The sequence below is a fragment of the Lepisma saccharinum genome, chromosome 16 (genome assembly GCF_977018435.1).
Source record: "Lepisma saccharinum chromosome 16, izLepSacc3.1, whole genome shotgun sequence".
NCBI classification, from domain to species: Eukaryota; Metazoa; Arthropoda; class Insecta; order Zygentoma; family Lepismatidae; genus Lepisma; species Lepisma saccharinum.
The window spans coordinates 56,191,586-56,214,451 of record NC_139244.1 but is presented as its reverse complement, the minus strand read 5'-3'; the positions used below and the strand labels follow the sequence as shown (position 1 = coordinate 56,214,451).

Here is a 22,866-nt window from a genome sequence, read left to right as displayed (position 1 = left end):
ATGTTTTGTGAAAAAAGAAAAAGTACGACATTGTAACAAATGTTAATATAGAGATATTTTAAGTTCGTAATCTGGAAATTTCAATAATTAACTACATAAACTATCAATACATCTTTTGAATCTTGCATAAGAATACTTCTTATGTGCAAATAACAAAAAATAATTACAAATTACAGGTAATTAGTTTTTGTATGAAAAAGAGGCTGCAGGACAGGACCAGACGATGTATCAGTTGGTTCTGCGTCATCTGTAAAAAACACATAAATAAATAAACTAAATAAATAAAATAAATTTTCATTTGACATACACTATACAAAATAATAAATGTAGGAGAATCAAGCAAGAGGCAAGATGAATAAACCCAAAAAAATTACCTCTTCTCACTTCATTCATAAAATACTACAGTTTGCAACACTGTTTATATTGTCAACAATTAATTAATACGAATATAACCTACCTTCCAAATCTTCAAATTCATCTGCATCATCAAAATCGTCGCTAACTTCAAACTCTTGAGGCGGAATCGGTATGCAGTCTGGATCTAACGACCCCATTCTAAACAATGCAACGTACATCAACCCGAACAGTCGCAGGTGCGAGATAAAAATAGCACATGAGTCACCTAGCGGTCGGAATTTCAACAGAGGGGCTTGAATGAACACGCACATGAGACGCCCGACCCTGTGGCCGAGTGGTTAGCACATCGCGCTGCGACACCAAGGGTCCCGGGTTCGAATCCCAGTCGGGTATGGTTGTTTGTGAATGTCCATTCATCCATTTCATCACTCATCCCCATCTTCGCAAATTAGCCAAGAGGCACAAAACGCGAAGTAAAATAAACTAAATCAATCAATCAATCAATCAACGCACATGAGACAAAGTACGAACATAGCTCATAGTTCAATAGGCAAAGCTATTGCATACCGCAGGACGGGCTATCTTCTTGGCCTTAGATAAGGGTGGCTACCAGTCAAAAAAGCAAAGAAATCAACAAGTTGGTCAAGAAATTATACTTATGGTCACAAATATTTGTTACCACAATGACTAACACCTGCGTGCATGGGTTTGGATGACTAGCAGATGACTGTTGTCCCTGAATAATTTCAGCATGCTGATTCCAAAAATGAAATGCATTTTTACCCATCACGTCTAGTTTTTCCAGAAAATGGCAATATATTAACTGCCTTAATTTCACAATAAAATGTGTAGTTTATAATTTCCTCAATGGGTGGTGGTAAAATATTGGTTTTCTACAATACAAATGCTCCAATATAGAACTATAAATGCACATAGAATAATAAGCATTTAATCCACCTTCAATCTTCACAAGACACATTGACATGAAAATTGTAAATTTTGATTACATAAGTTCCATTTTCGAAATCCCTCATAAAAATTTCCTTCACAAAATGTCCAAAACTCAATGTTATTATGTAGCGGGTTGATTGAAATTAATGATGTGGAGAAAAAATCCTGATCTAGGGGAAAATCCTGACGTGATGGGAAGAAATTTATGTCATATCTGTCATCAGCATTCAAAATACTTCCAGAATTACCTATTGGTTTGTAAACAACCAAAATTTCTCTTGCGTAACACTTTCCGGTCGGGAATCAGATGTGATGCGAGCAGAGTAAAACACCCGTTCCGGTCGCCAATCGGCTAGGATACGATCGCAGTATTTCCGTTGTGTTTAAATTTATTTGCCCGAACCTTATGCGATTATCATTGCACACGTTTGGAGATAGTTATGTTTTTCGCCACCAGAGAGCATCTTATGCTGGTTGGGTAAAGGCTTACCGTTATTTCGTTGTTTTTCTGATAATGTGCACAGTGAGTGTTTATGCTGATTGACGCCATGTTGAAGCTCCCGGTGGAGGCACAAGTGGTTTCGGATCCCACTTTAAACTGTAGGCCCAGTCCCGATTAGCCTTACTGTGCATAAAGTGGACTTAAAACACCAACTCAAACTCAAAGCCATGTTGGAGCTGTTGTGTCCGTTGCTTATCGCCAATATTACAAGTAAATTATAAAAATGTAGCATCTAATTGAATTATCTATTAGAACAGAATCTAAGCTTTCATTTGATATATAATACATTGTGATACCATTAATAGTATTTTTCTGGATTCTGTAAAAAAATGCCCTAAAACGTCCATCCACAGGTAAAAGATGTGTGAAAACTGTCAGACCGGAAAGTGCTAAATTTATTTTGTTGCGTTGTGTAATAAGTGTAATGGAATGGTGAATATGAGAATTTTGATTATGAAATTTTGAAAAATTCTGAAAAAGTCCAGAGCCTTGCTAGTCTACCAAATGCAGTCCTGGATAAACCAAGTGTAATTTTCTCTTGTTAAATACAACTTAAGTTTTTATCTTAACTGGCCTTTTGGTAGGGGTTTTCATTAAATATTTATTTTCTTAATTACCTAAGTAGTGGTGCCATAAATAAAGATTAAGAAAAACAAATAAATAGAGATTTTTTTTTTTTGTAGACACCCTATAGATCCCATTTCCCAACCCATGAGAGATACAATCCATAAGAATGTACTACTGCTGATGTTCAAATCAAGGTCAGTGGAAGAGAAGTCAGCTGATCGCTGATTCGTTATTTTCCAACTGCCAGCTGGAATTGCAAGCAGTGTAATTGAATTGTTTGAAATGTTTTTAAAGTCTACTTTATGCACAGATAGGCTAATTAGGACTGTGGAATCAGATCCACTGCAATGTGCCTCCACCAGGTATCAAACCTGCGACCCCTTGATTACAAGGCCACAACGTTACCACTACAGAGTATCAGCATTGTTTCAAAGTGGTATCATCGCAGCTCTAGAAATAACTGTTGAATGCTCAACACAGATTTGTTTGTATGCCGTATGCTCTGCACTTGTTTTCCTTCACTAAATCGGAACCACCCAAATGCATTTCTTAATGTCTGTTCATGAATCTTCATCATGGGTTGTTTGAATCACTTGCACAACTTGAATTGTCGTGTCTGTTATGGAAGTTGTGAATTTTCAGCCATGAGTGATTGACACATGCAGAATGTCAGAAAAAATATTTTTAAAAGCTGAGTATTTCACGAATTGTGTTATCTGTGTTGCATACAATTTGAATAAACCTTACTGCAATCATGATTATCTTATCTTACCCTGTATATTTATTAATTAATGTATTTTGTGATTTGTTTAAGAAAACATGCATCAGTATGGAGAATTTTATTTAGGAACTGTATAATGTGCTGGCAACTATATTTTGTATTTCCATTCTTCCAGTTCTGGTGAAGAAAGTCCTGGATGTCATTACGAAGTCATCAAAAGAACTAGATGTCAGCAGATTAATGAGCTCAAACCTTGGATACTTTTTGTCTCGTTGGCATCAACTGGAATTCAAGATTCATGTAAGTAAATATATTGTATTAAAAGTTTAGGAATTTACATGTGTTATTGTCAGCGACATTTCTATTATCTAGCTGTTGGAATTATTTCATATCACGTGCACAATAGTTTCCTTTTGCAAGAAGACATGCCAAAATGTGGTACAGTGTGGTAGATTTTTGTGGTATTTTTAATTTTAAAAGCACAAAATGTGTTGATATTCACAAAAAATACAATTTGCATTTTGTGCCAAACTTTCAGTATTTCATGATTTTGAATGAATGAAAATGTGTTCAGAACATGTCACTGCACATACATAAACACTTTTTTGCAGCAATTTATTTCTCGGTTGTTCACATTTGTGAAAAACATCAAGATCCCTATCTATAAGTATTCACCATGCGAACAACACACTGAGGCGACAAGTGACACAAGACACAGGACACATGTTACTTGAGATTAAGCCAATCAACAACAGTGTTTCACAATTGTGGTATTGTAGGCTGTATAGGCCTGAGTTCGATTGGTGAAATCCTCAAACGACAAGGGTCGCTTCAGTATAAAGCAAAACCTTCATTTCCACACATGAACAGAACAAGGTGACAGGATGCACCATATTGAGAAAATGGTTCAATCCAAGCAACACATGCACATGCCCTTTCGGTAACAGCCTATGAGGCCAACTTGTCATGTCACTTCAGTTGCATTTATTTCTGAAGTGTTGTTTCCCAAGAGATATGTGTCATGTGCCCCTTGAATCTGAAATATAACTAAATGCAAGTTCACCATTTTCTGAATAGATTCATTGTTTGACTTTTTCTTCAAAAAATTCAATAGGGTATATGCAGGTGCTGATTAATAATAATAATAATCCTTTGCGCAACAGCCCATTAAGGGCCTGGGCATACCTACCGACTGCCGGTCTCCCTCCCACCCTTTCCTTCGTCACCTCTAAGTGTGGAGATCTTCAACCGGTAGTGGAATAGTCGGGGGGTCGGCCCGACGTATCCCCAGCCGTTATAGTAGGTCGTCTCGACTGGATTACGCTCACTCATTCGGAGCTCCCCAATTTCCTCACGATGGTGGGTTGCCACCGGCCCTATACGTAGGCCGAATAAATTCCGACCAGAGCCGGATTCGAACCTACACCGTCCCGCAGCAAACGATCTCAAGACGAATGAACGCCTTAACCCGCTCGACTACGGAGGAGGACCAGGTGCTGATTACAAAACTTAATTTTAAGCTTTATTATGCATGGTGCTTCCTCTCACCATTCAAAAGAGTGAGTCAAAAGAAAATTTATCACCCCAGGTATAGACTGCCAATCTAACATTTGTTTGCCACTCTCCTCAGTTTTTTATTTACCATAAATTTGCATCCTTAGCTATAAGCAGTGCAGAGGATACCATTTGGAAAGAAAAATTCTGATTTTAGCATGTTTAAAATAGATTTTAGCTGAAGACAGGCACCTTTAATCCTTAAACAAAATCTTCATCCTCAAATCCCCAATTGGGGTTTGCTACTTTATTCTTCTGGGGAAGGTGTGGGGTGAACCACTGGTATTCTTCAGATTGCCGTTTATATATATATATATAAATCAAAGAAGGTAAAAGGAAACACTCACCGGACAGTAGAAAAATTCACAATTTTTTCGCTAACTTCGTAGCATCATTGGTGTGAGGAGAAAGAGAGTGAACCGGAAGTTGGGGCCCTGCAGAGGTCCCCATCAAAGAAGAAGTGGTGCGTAGAACGAAAAAACACTGTTTTGTCACCAGGCTCATCGTAAACTGTGAGTGTGTAGGATGAGTTGGGAGGGAGGGCGGGAGGGATGGGATGGCTTGGGAGGGACGGTGGGTGAGGGATGGGCATTGCTGGGTGGCCTTGTTCAGGCCAGGTGGAGTGGTTGCACTCATGGCCGATATATAGGCCCCCTCCCATCTTTTGCGAACAGAGGTGTTGGCTGGTTCCCAAGCCATCCCATCCCTCCCGCCCTCCCTCCCAACTCATCCTACACACTCACAGTTTACGACGAGCCTGGTGACAAAACAGTGTTTTTTCGTTCTACGCACCGCTTCTTCTTCGATGGAGACCTGGCAACTCTGCAGGCCCCCAACTTCCGGTTCCGTCTCTTTCTCCTTACAACGATGATGCTACAAAGTTAGCGAAAATTTTGAATTTTTCTACTGTCCGGTGAGTGTTTCCTTTTACCTTCTTTGATTTTTATATATATATATATATATACAAACAAATTATGGAGACAGTAAACACTTACCACACGAAGAAGTAATAATTATTTCTCTTCGTGTGGTAAGTGTTTACTGTCTCCTTCATCATTTGTATTTATCCGCCCTTCTGGCACCTTTTCTGACCCTATTCCTGTATGAGTTACATAAAATACAGTACGCTTACATTGAGATTAATTGTAAAACAACGTAAAATGTGTTTTCATTTTCTGTTTCTAAAACAATAAATGACAAAATTTTGTTGTAAGTGTTTGAACATTGTGATGTTCCTTTTGGTGTTCGCCACTGGCTCACTACATCACGGTAGGTACCCAATCTCCCTGTGCGGAGGAGTTATAAGATTCTCCTTAATGCTACACTGAGCATTCTCGGGACGTATGATTAGAAAATGAAATAGCTTCTTGACATTTTACAAGCTTAATAACACATTTTACCTTTAAACAATCACTGCAAAATAACAACGATATTCACAAATACAATCACATTTCATTCAAGCTGCGGCTTGTCCTTTATAACGGTGTTTTTCACAAAATTAACATCATCTCACGCAACTCAACTTACTTTTCGCCTTTTTACGCACTGTTGTCCTGGCAACGGAATCAATAAAATATTGGACAGTTCTACAAATGTTTATAAACTGGAAATGACTTCCGCTTCCGATGCCACTTTTAATTACACATAAGCCCAGAAACTATAAATTTGATAACAAAAACCACAATATTACACCAAGAAATAAATCAAACAGATTTCTGTGAAATTAACAGAAAACAAATAAAATATTACATATTGCCAAAATTAACAAAGCGTATCAACATGAATTTCCTTCTGTCATCTTTTAAGATGGATTTATATTGACTAAAACCGCGTTCAATACCGCAAGAAGTAATGGGAGGGTATTTCAAATTCCCAATGTCTGCAGAGGTAACATTGCCAAAATAACGATTGTAACAACCAGGAGCTGATGCGTGAGCCCTCATTCACTATTGTTGACAACAATTGTAAATAAACAGGAATTTCAAGTGTTTTACAATAGCAAAAACAAACAATTAGGAGGTGTAAAATTGGAGGAAATAAACATTGTTGTGCATGACAGAAAACTTGTGATTAATGAATTGGAGGGTATAAAGAAGGTTTTAAACTTTCGTTTGTTTAACGTCACTTCCAACTTTGTCAGCTATTCACAAAAAAATCACTCAACTCTTTCCGTCACCCAGGAACATGTAGTTATTGTGCAAATATGGAGTATATGTTGAGAAAAGTTTTGAAATATGGAAATAATATGTAAAAGTAACTAAAATATGAGCCGAAACCTAATATACAGGGAAAATTAAAACAATTTTTTGAGTTTACATGCCATGATGCATGTGCAAAGATAATACAAAATATAACTGATATCAGCTTCATACATATATATCGAATATATTACAATGGTGCATTTTACTCACTATCACTTCAAATAAAAATTTATAAATAACTTACATGAGTGAGTAGGAATGTTTCAGAACGACGTTTCGGAAGTCTGTACTACTTCCTTCATCAGGTAATAAATTAAAAAACTTTGGGTGCCAAACATGGTACCGCGTTGTTAAATCGTAAGTTGAGGATTCAGGTTGAGGATAGAAAAGGTAAAAAACTTACAGTGACAGCATAAAAACTCCGATGGAAGTCTTCGCTGGTTAAAAATTCCCCATGTTAAAAACAAAAACCACAACTAAAACAAATAAAAATCGAAGACCTGTTAAAGTCCTATCCTATGTGGAAGGTGAAATTTCCCCTCCAGGGTTCCCCTCTTACGATCGTATACGTCACCATTCCAAGGTGAACTCCCTCTCTTTGTCGACGGCCTTCACAACCTCGGGAGTGACATGAAAACCCATTTTAGTGTCGGTATTTACTGCTTTAACCCACTTTTTAAGAAAAGCGATCCACCCTTCCTCCAGATTACCATCATCTCTGTTAAGCTTTTTCCTTTTTCCTGTGCATATAAATGCAGCTTCATAAACGTTCCTGTTTAATTTATTCTCCTCTTTCCTAATTACTTCCCTTTTTATAATCCTATGTTCGCTCATTAAGGAAGTAGTACACACTTCCGAAACGTCGTTCTGAAACATTCCTACTCACTCACGTAAGTTATTTATATATTTTTATTTTATACATACATACATACATATATATATATTTAAAAAATATAAACAATACTAAAATAGTATAAAATTAGTTTAAAAAGCTACTTATGTAAGTGAGTATGCAATTGTTGAAGAACAACATTTCAGGGTACAACTGACCCCTTCATCAGGTTCACAATTCTTTCTAAGCGTTGTAAAGTGTAATGTGAGGATTAGGTAGAGGGTTTAGTTAAAAACACTTAAAAACTGTCCCTGACATATTCCAATTTAAAAGACCCATTAAACACCTGTATCCATTAAGATCCCTTAGAAAGGGTAACTCTGAAAAAAGAGTAAAAACATGCATGATTGCACAGCTGACACTGGTGAAACAACTTCAATCTCCGATTCTAAGGGATCTTAATGGATACAGATGTTTTCGGATTTAATGGGTCTTTTAAATAGTGAGGTTTTGTAAATTGAAATATGTCAGGGACAGTTTTTAAGTGTTTTTAACCCAACCCTCTACCTAATCCTCATATTACACTTTACAACACAGCATTATGTTTTAGTGCTTAGAAAGAATTGTAAATCTGATGAAGGGGGCAGTTATACCCTGGAACGTCGTTCTTCAATAATTGCATACTCACTTACGTAAGTAGTTTTTTTAACTAATTTTATATAATTTTTAGTATTGTTTATATTATATAGTGAGTAATATGCACCCAGCCACAATATGTTATTTATATATATATATTTACATATAATTAAGTTTCCTGTACATAATAATATAAACAGATTAATTAATACTTTATAGTCTGATGTAGGTATATTGATTTATCAGTTAAATTACCAGTAATTTTACCAATCCGATATATCTATAAATAGTTTATATCTATAAAGTTGTTTTTTTTTTCATTGATATGCATGTGTTGCCGTATAATTGACTGAGCACATTAAGAAGTCTGCTTTTAATCTTGTATGATATTCTTTGCGAGTGTCCATCATTAATTTCATGTAAGCATCACCCATCCTCCATCATCACGATAAGCCAGAAGTGACCAAAAAGATGTGCTAAATAACTGAAATACAATGTTATGTTATTTTTTCCTGCAATATAATGCCATATTTTATCATTTTTCAGGAGTTTCCTTTTAGTGTCTTCAATTGTACATCAGAGACAGAATTCTATGGAAAATATAAGAATATTGTTGTACCATTACTGTTAGAAAAAGGAGACAATGAGGCCCTTGATCTTGTGTGTCAGAAGCTTGGTAAATCCTTGAAGGACTTGATAGAGGTAGGCAGCTCATTGAGGCTTTTTCTACTTGGAAAAGTGGATAACAAATTTTACAGCTCAAGCACTGGCTTTATTGTCTTTCTGTTCCAATATTTTTTTAATACAGTGGATTCTTTTTAATTCTATCTCTCAGGGGATGCAAGAAATGTTCAAATTAATAAAAATGTCACGTCATTTTGAAGATGATTTCAAGGGGAATAAACTTCTGTTCAAATTACCGACAAATTTTAATTATCCAAATTCGAATTAGAGAGAGTCCACTGTATTTAAGAAATTCAACTATTCTTGAATTATTCTGACAATCTATTCTAATCATTTTATATAAGGAATGAGTCATACACTTGATGTGTCTTTTTTGTGTTTCTGGCACTTAACACTTCTTTTTTCTCACAATATTTCAACTAATTCAGGCTTCTTCAGATGAACAAGGGTGTAATGGTTAACATCATCTACTTTCTAATCAAGGAGTCTCTGGTTCGATGCCCGGTGGAGTCACATAGTGCTTTACATTCTACTTTAAACTGTAGGTCAAGTCCCGGTTACTTTACATTAATTAATTCATTCAGATGAACAACAAAGATGAGGTTTCCTCTCCCCTTCTATGAGGGATGAAGCATGCCTAGGGGGGGAAGGAAGGTATTAGGGACCAGGTGACCCCCAAAAAAGATGAAATGTAGAAGAAGATGGGAAAATATCGCAGGGTCTCAAAGAAGCTAGTTTATTTCAATCTGAATCGCTAACCACTGAGCCACCGAAACTGTTTTCTCTTCCTGCAAAGATCGAAGGTTAAGAAGTTCGAAGCAAGGATAACCTGACGGTAGCATCAGGATGCTTAGATAGGACTGACTATTAAAACCAGAAGACCTAACCCTCGCTTACAAACTTTGTGGCACACCACTGGAAATGTAATACCTCAACAATAGTTGGTAGCACTACCATGTTATAGGTCTTCAATTAATCATTTATATCTCTATACTCTGAGACACGTTAACCTTGCGGTAGGGTGTTTTTTTTTTTTTTATTAATCTGCAAGTGAACAGGGCACATGTTTTCCTGTGCCTGTTTTGCACAAATCACCGATCTGTATACATCACAGATACTTGGAAAAATCAGCAGTGTTACAAACATCTGAACATTTAAAAAATGTGGGGCAGACTTGTCGTGATGCCTCAGGCCTTTTTTTTTAAAGTTGTAACAGCTTTAAAACATTTTTAAATATAAAATGGAAGTGTGTACTTCTTTCCATAGTGAATAAACTGTTTGCAAGTATGACTTTTAATTACTATTACATTGGCACCCCGGTTTTTTTTTTTTTTTTTTTTTTTTTTACCAGATTTTACATTTACCTGCATTTTGAGTTTTCTCATCCCCTCCCCTATTTTGTTTTATTCCATATAAAAGCCATATTCAGGATGCTTGTGTGCTATATTCTTATCTTCATAAAGATCATCATTTCCAGTCTTGGAACACACACAACTTTTCAGCACCTGAGTACATCCTGATTTGCTGAAATATTTTTGTTGAGTGCCAAGTGTTGCAGTTTGTGTGTAGGGGTTGTTTAAACAACACCAGTTGCAGCATCTTTTGAAGTCCGAGGGAATTTGTAATTGTTGCTGCATTACCAAACACATACACAATTGAATAACTACAGCCTTCATGTTAAAGATTCTTTTTGACACATTGTCTGTAACTCTCAATATATCTAAAATTCCTTCAGCTTAGCATTCTCTATGTAGTACATTAAATGCAGTGTATTATGGTTAATAGAGCACATGTGGGAGGCGTCGAATACAATCCGATCTGTCTCATCAGGTGTGAATCTGAACATCTCATGTTTCACGGTGATGGCAATTTCCTCTGTCTGAACCTGTCTCCCACATTGTTGACAGTGTGTTGTGTACGCTCTGGGGCACTATTTTGAGGTGCTTTGTTTGCACCTCTTTTGTTTTGTTTTTTGTACTGACAATGTAGCCTTGTGACTAATACGTGCATGTGAAATTAAACTTTTTTTAATGGTTTTTTTTCCTTCAATTTTACTCTTCCATTTGTATATTTCGAATTTTTGTTCTGGTCCTGCATTCATGCGAGAAAATGTAGTTGCCATGACTTATGCCTTAACCCTTGAATTACAGATTAAGTAACTATTTTGTAGAAAATAGACAGGCATGTTGGAATAGTCTCAGCGGAACTATATTCTGCTTATTTTTTAGTCTGAAGTGAAAAACGTTGCTGGAAGGTTGAGTTCGTCTCAGATCTTACTCTCATTTCAGTGAGTGAAAAACAGTAGCATGGAGGGTACGTAGCTATAGCTCCTTAAATGGAGGCATTAGGATAACAGCTATGTTTCTCATTGCACATATCTGCCATTCCTGGATTGCATTCTTTGAATGTTTTGGCGCCTAATGACGAACAGTACTCACACCAATGCAGTCATCATCATCATCATCCTTTGCCATTTCCTCAAGCCTCTCCATTTTTTCCTGGTATTCCACCACTCCTCTCTTTCCACGGTGTTCCAATCTTGTCCTCTTCTCCTAACACTCTCCGCTAGCTGCTCTTTCCACCGACATCTTGGTCTCCCCCTTGGCCATATTCCCACTCCTTGTGCATGGTAAGCTCTTCCTGGTAGTCTTTCTGCATCCATCCTCTTCATGTGTCCAACCATCTCATCTGTGCTGATCTATCCTGTCCTGAAGCTTCACCACACCCACTGTCTGTCGGATCTCGTCATTCCTTATTCTATCCCTTCTAGTCTTCCTCAATATACTCCTTAAAAAATTCATCTCCACTGCCTGCATCTTTCTTTTGTCTCTCTCTCTGTCATTGTCCAAGTATCTGCTCCATACGTAATTATTGGCACATAGTATGTGTTATATATTACCTTCTTGCACCAATGCAGTAATTGTCATAAATGTACTGCAAGCACTAATGCCTTTGACAGTGAGAAATTCCATCACAGAACGTTGTGTAGGTGGTGTTAAATAAATGCCTCATACAAGTGCTTCTCACAGACCGGAATCAAAGTGTCATAATGCTGCTATGTATTGATTAATTATGAATTTTGGGGCATTGTCTTTCATTTATCCCTCCTAATAGTGTTATTTTCCTGTAGTTTACGGTTATTACAAGCATAAGAAAACAGTTTTTCTTTGTGACGTTTCAGGAGAACACACGCTTCTTTCATCAGACATTTTTTTTCATTTTGACTAAATTTGACATTTGATCTTTAATCAAAATGTCTGATGAAAGGAGCGTGTGTTCTCCTGAAACGTCACAAAGAAAAACTGTTTTCTTAAGCTTGTAATAACCGTAAACTACAGGAAAATAATTCTATAATACAAGCAATGCGTACATACAAGAAAAACTACTACCTCCTAATAGTGGTATGATTAATTCACTATTTAAAATATATCGTGTTGGCACAAGGTATAAACTTAATCCCAACATGGATTACGTGTGAATATTCTTCATTAATGTATTAACTTTTTGACAATGGGTTCATTGACGCAGTAAGGCCTGAACACAGAGTGTGTTTTCAGCAGTGTCACAGCTGGTGCTAGCAACCACATCTGGACTGTACTGCATATTTTTCCATTATGTTGCTGAATATGTATATGTTTCAATAGGTATTGGACTGCCTTGGTTGGCAAGTTGCTGAAGTAAAGAGCCTTGGCATGATTCACATAACCATCTCTGCAGATCTGCATGTTGTTATAATTATGAAGAATCATAGTCCTTGCTAATTAGGTAGAATTTCAACTTCTCATTATGTACTGTAATTTGTAATTGTATCTTGGTCTTTTTCAGGAATGCTACCCATTTGTCATATCTCACTTGCTGCCATGCTTTGGATCTGACCCAAAGGATCCTTCTCAGGACATTACTCGGAAACAAGTTGCTGATGCCTCAAAACTGCACGAAAGACTGGTGGAAATCCTTTCGCCTGAAAGGGACAACGAGCTGCTCTCTCAGCATTTAGATGGTGTGATAATCAACATGATCCGGCTCCTTTCAGACCCAGATGAATTCTTGCAACTGTACAGATTGAGAGAAATGTTACCGGATCCAAATTTACCATATTTCAACTCCAAAGTTATAATCAGGGGCTTAAAATACTTGCAGCAAAGTTCACCGGATCCAAGCAGGCCTCTGGTGTCGTTCTTAGCAGCTGAATTTCCAGGGCATATTCAAAAGATTCTGCTGCAGTTGTCCTTGGATATTCATTGTTCGCCAACCATGGAGGATAAACTGAAGTCTGTACAGAAATATGGATTATTTGTTGACGTCCTGAAATCAGAATTTGGAAACAGTCTCGGAAAGATGTCAGCGTGCATTGTAAGACAAGTGTGTCATTCCTTGATCTATCTGATTAAAAAAACGTACCAGAATGAACCATCGGTAGCGATTGCAGCATGTAAAATCATGTACAGGATGTGTGAAAGATGCATTTCGTGCCATTCGGAAGACGTCGGAAAGTGTCTATTGCTGATTGTAAGCATTCTAGTCCCGATAGCAAAAATAGACAGTGCCATTGGTATGGAAGCCCTGAAATTACTGAAGTTCTTCATTGTTGAGAATCGAGTGTTGTTGGCTGATGCAATCAAGCTGTTGGATCCCTTCCCCCAGGAACCACTGTTTGATGATGTCAGGCAAATTCATGAAAGTTTGAAATATGACAGCAAGCATTTTTCTTTAGAAGATGAAATCAAGCATTTCCTTACCGCTGGCAATTCGAACCTTGGATGCCGGGCAGAAGGATTACATCACCTTAAAAGCCAGCTTTCACAACGGAAGGATGAACTTGTACATCTGTATTCTACGCTGCACTGCATGAGAGGTTTTTCTGAGGACTGTGCAAGAAGTATTCTACACCAACTCATCTGTATGCTGGTTGAACTGGCTTCCATCCCAGACCCCAGGATAAGTCAAGGGGCTGCAAGTTGCCTTGGTGAGCTGGGTCCTGCCGATATGACTACATTGGTTTTGAAACCTGAAAATGAATGTCTACCTGAAATTAACAATCCAACAGTCCATGAGAATCCGCTATTATTGTTTACTTATACAGTGATAAAGTTGTTAGTAAGTTACTTGGGGGATGAAAATATAGATGTTATAGAAGCATCAAGTGAAGCTTTGTGCAGGGTATTAAACACAAAACAGGGTCATTTTGTCGCTGTTGACGAGTCAGCACCAAGTGAAATGTTAGACTGCATCACTCCGTTTTTACCACGGAAAAAGCCAAAGCAACCATCAGATATGTCCATTAACGAAGAACACTTTTGTGCAGCAGTGAATTCTTCTCATTTATGGTGTCCCGAGGAAGTAAAAAGTCACACTGAGTGGATTATTGAGCTCGTTACCACTTTACTGGAAACTTTTTCAAGGGAAGCTTGCTTTCTGCCTCACTTAGTTCCTGTTTGCAAAGTGAAAGTTGAATTTTCTGAGAAGATTCTTCCTTTGGTGCTGCATTTAATTTTGTGCTCCGCAAGTGATGGTTGTAGTTTGATTCTATCTGAAAGACTTCAGGAATTTTTCAGGGACCATTTTGATAAGACTACAAACACAGACAAAGGGCAAGCGAATATGCAGTCATCTCTTTCCTCTCAGTCACCGAAACAAGTAGTTTTCAACAAAACATCTGTCAAAGTCATGTTAGACGTTGTCCATTTCCTTCGGTTGCAGAAGAGTGCAGTCTTCCAAGAGAATAAGTCTCAAGCAGTGATTGACAATCAAGCAGCTGCATTGCAGCTCAATTACCTGCATATTTCTCAGGCAGCACAATTTTGCTCAGCATATTTTACATCCATTATGTACGCCGAACTGTGGTGTCAAGATAAAAATAGACGCAGTAGCGCATGTGATACAACAATAGGCCAAAGTTTCTCAGCAATTGATTATTTATTCGACAATGCATCAGATGACGGAAAGGCAGTGCAGAACATTCTTAGGGAGGCATACGTAAAGATAGGAGATCCTGACGGTGTGTACGGATGTGGTTCCTCACATTTACTGAATCGTGATACTCGTGTTCAGCACTACGAGCATACTGGAAAGTGGGGGAAAGTTCTCCTTTCACGTGATATAGAATTATGTGTTCAGCCGGATGGTCCACATTCAGATCTTCTCCTTGCTCTAAGCAAGAATGGGCTCTATCATTCTCTAAATGGGTATCTAGAGAGTTTTAAGAAGTCTGACAATGAACTCAACAACAAAATTGAGCCATATCAGTATGAATGTGCGTGGAGACTTGGCAAGTGGGACATGTTGACAGCTCCAGAAGTTGCGAGCGAATTTGATATTGAAAGTCGTAACATATCTTCAAGAGATAAATTTGCTGTCTCTGCTTTGGATTATTTAGACTATCAGAAATTTCTGTACTCTGCACTTAAGTCTTTACGTGATGAGGATGCATATAGTGCTGCATCCGCTGTCAAGAATGCAAGAAATTGTGTCTTAGAGTTTCTTTCAAATGCAAGCTTGGAAAGTTGTAAAAATATTTACAAGCCATTGTCGCAGCTGCAGATTTTGCAAGAAGTTGAAGATAATGTACACCTGATCACTTCTAAAGACCCTTCAAATGTAGCAATAATCTTGTCCAAGTGGGAACAGCAGGATAAGCTGAATCGAAATGATTTTGAATACCTAGAACCCATATTTGCTCAGAGGATCACGATATTGAAAAACAATTTGGAAATTTGTTCCGATATTGGCCAGCATGAAATAATGTTAGCCCTTGCCCAGGTTCAGATGAAGCAGGCTGCTTTGGCAAGAGTAGAAGGCTGGTATCATGTTGCAGACCAATGCCTTGCTCAGTTGAATCAGATTCAACTAACATCAGAACAAAGCTGGAACTACAAATTAGAAGAGGCACATCTGGCTTGGGCGAAGGGTGATAAGGACGTAGGGAGATATCTTTTGCGAAATCTCATCAACAACCTTTCCACGGCATTTGGTCATTCTCCGGAGATGGCAGTCACGTACGCAAATACTCTGAAATTGTATGGCAATTGGATGGTGGAAACAAAGTCTGAAAATTCTCAAACAATAATCGACAAGTATTATATGAAAGCTGTAAGTGTTTTGCAGGAAGCAGGGCTGGCTCAAAACATCAGCCAGTATCACGAGATCTACCACTCGCTGGCGAGCTTTGCTGATGCAGAATGCCAGCAGATCGAGAAGTACATGAGGTCTGTGCTGTTTGAGAGCAAGCAAGAGTGCTTGATGAAAGCAAAGGACAACTTGATGAGGCTGAAAAGACAGAAACCATCCAACGTGGATGAAATGAGAACAACGAAAATTCTCGAAAGACAGATACCACTGGATGAAAGTGAGATATCGAACACAGAGAAGGAAAAAGATCGCTACTTGCAGTTAGCTGTTAAGTATTACATTAAAAGCTTGCAACACGGGGAGATTCACAATCATAAAATTTTCAGGCTTACCTCTCTCTGGTTTGAAAACTCCTTGAACAATAAAGTGTTGTCTTTACTTAGTGATGAGCTTGGTAGAGTTCCAAGCTACAAATTTGTCCAACTGCTGCCCCAGCTAGCTGGACGGTTGACAAACAGAACGGAGCACTTCACGAAGATCTTGAACTCAACCCTTGAGAGATGCGCCATTGAGCATCCTCATCATGTGCTACCTGTTATTTTGGCCTTGGCAAATTCGTACAAGGATACCGATTATATTAAAACTGCAGGCAAGAATCCAAAAGTTGCGGAACCTCGTGTGCTTGCTGCCCAACAGATGATACATCAGTTGAAAAATAACAGCTCAATAGAACGGATAATACTGCAAATGGAAACATTGTCGGAGGCTTACATAAAGCTTGCAAACTTGGAAGTGAAGAAAGCAGCTGGTAAAGTTCCTATTTCTCGAGACCAGCCATTGAAGCATGTAAATAATTTTGATGCAGTGTTGGTACCGACATTGTCGTGCCCTGTTGCAAGTGATGGCAAATACCCAAACATTGTAGGTATTGCAAAATTTGATGAAACGTATGAACTTGTTGGTGGCCTGAATGCACCGAAGAAAATTCGATGCCTAGGGACGGATGGAATCAAACGAACGCAGCTGCTGAAGGGTAAAGATGATCCACGACAAGATGCAGTCATGCAACAGGTGTTCACGATGTTGAATCAGCTCTTGAAAAACAACAGAGACACACAGAAGAGAAAGTTGCTGATACGGACATACAAAGTTGTGCCGTTGTCACAAAGGAGTGGGATAATCGAATGGTGTGATAATACTCAACCTTTTGCCAACATTTTGATAGGGCCAGATTATAGATCTGGGGCACACAAAAAGTACTACCCACAAGACTACACTGCTGCAGAGTGCAGAAAGAAAATGGCAGATGCGATAACAAAAACAAACGAGGAAAAACTGAAGGTGTTCAAGGACATATGCAAGCATTATCACCCAGTGTTCCGCTATTTTTTCATGGAGAAGTTCCCAACTCCAAGTGTATGGTTTGAGCGAAGGCTAGCCTTTATCCGTAGCGTGGCAACATCCTCCATGATAGGCTACATCCTCGGGCTAGGTGACAGACACGTGCAAAACATCCTTGTAGATGAGACCACTGCTGAATTCATCCACATTGACCTGGGAATCGCTTTCGAACAAGGAAAGATCCTTCCAACGCCAGAGACCGTTCCGTTCAGGTTGTCGAGAGACGTGGAGGATGGCATGGGCATCGCAGGAGTAGAAGGGGTTTTCCGCAGATGTTGCGAGAAGACAATGGAAGTCCTAAGGCAAAATCAAGAAGCCATTCTCACTATTCTAGAGGTGTTACTGTATGATCCCTTATATGCATGGACAATAACGCCTAGCAAGGCATACAATATCCAGGGCAGCCGCCAGTCAGAAGTTGATATGGATATACCTGATGGCAACGAGGGTGAGTGTCCTTATTTATAGCAGTGTAACTTGAATTGTTTCTCTTCATTTCTTAAGGAATTATCTTTTAACCCTAGCTTACCTGTGCCATATGAGAAACTTACTTACAGGAGAGGGGGGAGGTAGGCCCACACTTTTTTTATCACTAAAATTCAAGAAACCATCTTGTTATTGAATCATTGCTTCCTTTGTTGATTATATATGTGCATTTATTTATTAATTATAATAATTACAAAAATTACCATCATTACCAGCCAATTGTACACTATCAATGACATGAATTTGAAGATGGTGCTCGTTGGCCCACCAAGTGCATTTTGCCTCCAATTTACATTACATTTATGTTTTTATGAACAAAAGTAATACAGAAATATTGGAAACAATGTGTTTTATTTTCAATTCTTTATAAAAAAATCCAAAAAATAGAGGTGGTGGTCCTGAAACAACCACTATCCACTTCCCTGGGTAAGCTAGGGTTAAGATATTTTTTAATATTTTGTAATGTCTACGAGTAATAATCAAAGTTTCATTTACATTGTCAAGCTGAGATGTAGGAAAACAGTGTTTCATGGTCACGCCTTCTTTTGTTAAGTTGAGTTCATCACACGATATGAAGGAAGTCCACAAAATACTAAAAAACAGTTTCTCTCTCCATCTCACTTGTAACACATGCCCATGCATTCTGATGTCAAAGTTACCTTGTCCAATGTGTTTATCTGCAGGCTCTGCATCATGCCTTGATGTGAGTGATTTTCTGCAATCAGTTTGTGCCTTTGATGAGCTAGTGTGCTTGTTCTTTGTATCTGAACTTGTGTCCTGTGCATGCTGGACATCATCTGATACCCCTGGCAGTTTGTAACACATGTGTAGAGTTTCACTTTTACTCGTACATTAATAATAATGATTCTGCTTTTCGGTATTTGTGGACTTCCTTCATGATGTGTGATGAACTCATCGTGACAAAGGAGATATGTAGGAAACAGCATTTTTTAAGTTCACACCTCAGCTCACCAATGTAAGTGAAACTTCAATTATTACTGATAAAAAAAGGTGATTTGTGCACTAATTGCAAGAATTATTTTGTAAATCGTCTTGTCAATTTTTCCGTGTAGTTAATATTCGTGACACATCTTTAGACTAACTCAATGTCCTTTTCACCCCTCTTGGAGGCATGGGGCCAGGACCATTGCATGCCTGCACCCCAACTCCCCAGTTTTCTTTGCATTGAATTCATCTAAAAAAATGACCTCAGGTTGGAACCCACATTGTACATGCATGAGTAAATTACCATTTAAATTCATAGCACAAACATCGTTGAAATTCACTTCTTACACAAATATAAACTTTGCAAAAACCTTTTGGTATCAATTTTAGCGACTCACTGTAAGAGTGCTTGTCGGAATCATTATCTGCGGCAACACCAGCACAAATCTTGCACGGAGGTTTACCTTGGTGGGAGTGCAAGAAGTTATGGACAAAGTCTGAGATGACTGATGGCTTCTGCCTGGAATAAAAGGTTCCATGTTTTTGTTTGTTGCATCTTCGACATAAATTCAATTACAATTGAAATAGAAAGACATTACTGGGTGCATCCCAGAATGTGAATTCATTGAAATAATCACAAGGTCTCTGGAAGGCAGTTCTTATACCCTTCCAACTTGCTCTTTCCTCACCTTTGGTGAGGCAGGTTCCCAGAAAGCAGAATCTCAATTCCAACCCCAACCCTTTTTTTTTTTCATGTGACCTTTAAAAAAGAAGGTCCCGAAGGGAGGGGGCTATTTTAACAACATAACTTCTTCCTTGACACAGCCGAAATTTATGACGGGAGTCTGTCTTTTTCATGGCGAGCAGTCATCATTCCGGTCAGACTGCCGATTTGTTGAGGAGTACTCCGGCTGCTGCATACATGCCTGTCTGTCTGTAATTGTTCAGGAAAATGTGTTCTGCCATTAAACTGTTAATTTCTGGTGCTCACAATATCATTTTCGGAGACAACATAAATTTTATCAGTACATATGCACAAGCTCCAACCATTCAGTCACTGAATCAACAGCCTTTTGTGAATGGTGTGGGTTGCCAAAATCAAAAAAGTAACTTTTTTCACTAAAGTTTCATGGATTTATTATATATTTGTATGAGAAATGAATTACCGTTGTTAAGGAATCATTGAAACACACAATAAAATTCCTGTAATTGGTATTTTTGTGGCAAACAAACTAGATAATGGTAGAAAACAAGAAAATGTATTGTTTTCCAGCATAGTGTGTATTTTGATAAGTCTTTAACAGCAGTAGTTTTTGTTAGTTAAACACCACACAAGATTAATAAACAGTACGATAAAATACACTTTAAAAATATGTCCAGACTTTTTAAAAGGTGCCTTGTATCGTGCTGTTTATTTGTTTGGTGTGGTGTTTATTTAAAATGTTGCCAGCACATGATGTAAGAAGTTGTTTTTTTTTTTTTTTGTCACAAACGGCAGTTTCGTTCTGTCTGACAAGGCGAAGAGAAAGACCTAGAATCTGCAGACTTGCAAATTAATTGGAATCACATTTTCCTGTCATTATACACTTAACGTTCTCAATCTCAATAAAACATATTACACGTATTTTCCCAAATTTGACATTCACAACAACAAGTTCCTTCAGAACCGCCTTAACAATGCGGGGCTGGTGTAGATTCTGCTGTATGCTGCATGTATTATATTATTATTCCTTTAAAAGACTTTCATTGTAATCATTAAAAATTGGTGAGATGATTATCTTCTGTATTCCTAGGATGCTATCATGTGAAGTGTCAAAGGTACAATATTATTTTCATCATTATAATTTTTAAAAAAGTTACAAAAATTAATAGTTCTACAATCAGTCCCAAATCCAAATGTGATAGATTTAAATTATGCATAATACATTAAAAAGTGTACTTTAGAACAAGTAAAAATAAGTGTTAAGTAATTCCTAATTTGTTATTTTTATGAGCATAAATATAATATTCATGTACTCTGTTTTTGTAAAGTAGATGTCAGAATACAGTTTCTTTTTCTAAGGCAAAACCTGTTGCAGTCTCTTGATTACATACATTATTTGAAGAAGTAAATTAACCTTTCAGGTTGTTCAGGTCAACCCCTAGTAAATAGCCAGCTTTGTTCTCTTTTAGCATCCCAAACGGAAGTGAACAAAATGGCTGAACGAGTCCTTATTAGACTAAAGCAAAAGTTGCAGGGAACAGAAGAAGGAACCACAACCAGTGTGTCGGGTCAAGTAAACATGCTGATTCAGCAGGCGCGAGACCTTGGAAACCTCAGCAGACTGTACCCAGGGTGGCAACCCTATCTGTAAAATGTCGAAGCATGGAATTTTGTGTTCCTGCTACAAATTGTACCTTCAGTTGGAATGATTTCATTACAGCACCCATAATTTAGTGTAAGTCACAGTCATACAGCAATATTTAATCTTAGTGTCCAGCAAAAAATAAAGTGCTGTAGTAGTATTTACAGGCAGAATATAAAGCACATTGCCCAACATTTAGTTACATAATTTTTTAAAGGAATCATAGGACGATGATATAAGATGAAATTGTACCAAGATATTAGACTGAGAGTGTACAGTAGTCTGTTATAAACCTTAGATCCTGAAATAATTGCTTCCCTATAATAACAATCACAAATAGTTCTTGTATTTTTTCACACACATCACCATTGTAAAGAAGACACTGTTAATAAACTAATGTTAACATAGCCCACAAATGCAACGTAAAACATCATTATTAAAAGTAGTAGTAGTAGAATTTCCATTTTTCATGTAAAATTTTTAAATACATACTTTTAACACACACAAAATAGCTATTATAAATAAATGCATTCCTACTTCACATGTATGTGAGACATCAAACATTCTGCATTAAACTTTATATTTACATGTTGCCAATGTTTTCTTGATTTTGATATGAAATGCTATTTTTTTTAATACAGACCATTGTCATCACTTGTACTAAAAGGAATTGTTGAATTTCTTGTACTCTTTGAATCATATATTTTCTATAAAATCTGTGTCAAGTTTAATGAAATCATAATTTTATTTGTAAAATGAATACTATCATCAGTATTATGTGAAGTGTATTGTTGTAAATACTACAATATGCAGCCTTTTGTTTTTTTTTCTTTCTCCTGTTTATTACGTGTTTCGCATTTAAATATTTGAATTGTGTCAGTTACTTAATGTGCTGTTTGCAAATTTCTTAAAAGACAATGTGATGTAAACCTGCAGGCCAACGTTTTGATGATGAAACTCCAGATATTTGAAGGCTATCATCAATAAGTATAAAGTGTATCACACCCTTTGTGTAAATCTGTATTATAAGTATATTAAGTGCTCTGTTCCATGCACATTTGCCATACTTTTACGTTTCATTTTTATTGTTTAGCAATTTTCAAAAGGAAAAAGGACGAGAAAGAAATGTGCATATTTTCTTTATATTTTAAAGGGAATAATTGTATTGGCAAACAGTATAACTGTTGAAATATGAAATGTGGATTATATATTAGTGTTATCTGTTCTGCTGATAATTATTACTAAAGATACAATGTTGTGTTGTATATTCTATGAATCAAGACCTGTTCTGTTTTATAAATTTACACTATAAAACTGTATATATGTGTGCTTTCGTAAATAAATGATTTTTAATCTTGATTCAAAATATATCCATTTTATGTTTTTCCAATTCTAGTTTTATTGTATATTTATGTACATAAATATTAAGCCAGATGTTCCGAAGGTTTAAGTCCTACACACGGTGAACATGTTTCTTGTTTGATCCACCATCAGTTCTTCATTTATCCTCATCATCACATCTAGAGATGTGAATTAAGGATAGGACAGGTTACAGTGGAACCTCGATTTTACATTCCCGGATTTTACATTTTACTGCATTATATAGGGTGAGGCAA

General features: G+C 37.3%; 1 protein-coding gene across 1 annotated transcript in view; it reads left to right on the top strand.

The window, feature by feature from the left end:
* Positions 1-22,574, top strand: part of tefu (Serine/threonine-protein kinase tefu) — a 186,823-nt gene extending 164,249 nt beyond the window's left edge. The window contains exons 22-25 of the mRNA XM_083138215.1: positions 3,274-3,398; positions 8,868-9,023; positions 12,831-17,922; positions 21,078-22,574. Coding sequence (XP_082994341.1) covers positions 3,274-3,398; positions 8,868-9,023; positions 12,831-17,922; positions 21,078-21,259 — 5,555 coding nt within the window. The 3' untranslated portion in view covers positions 21,260-22,574. The remainder of the gene's footprint in view (positions 1-3,273; positions 3,399-8,867; positions 9,024-12,830; positions 17,923-21,077) is intronic.
* Positions 22,575-22,866: the final 292 nt, after the last annotated feature.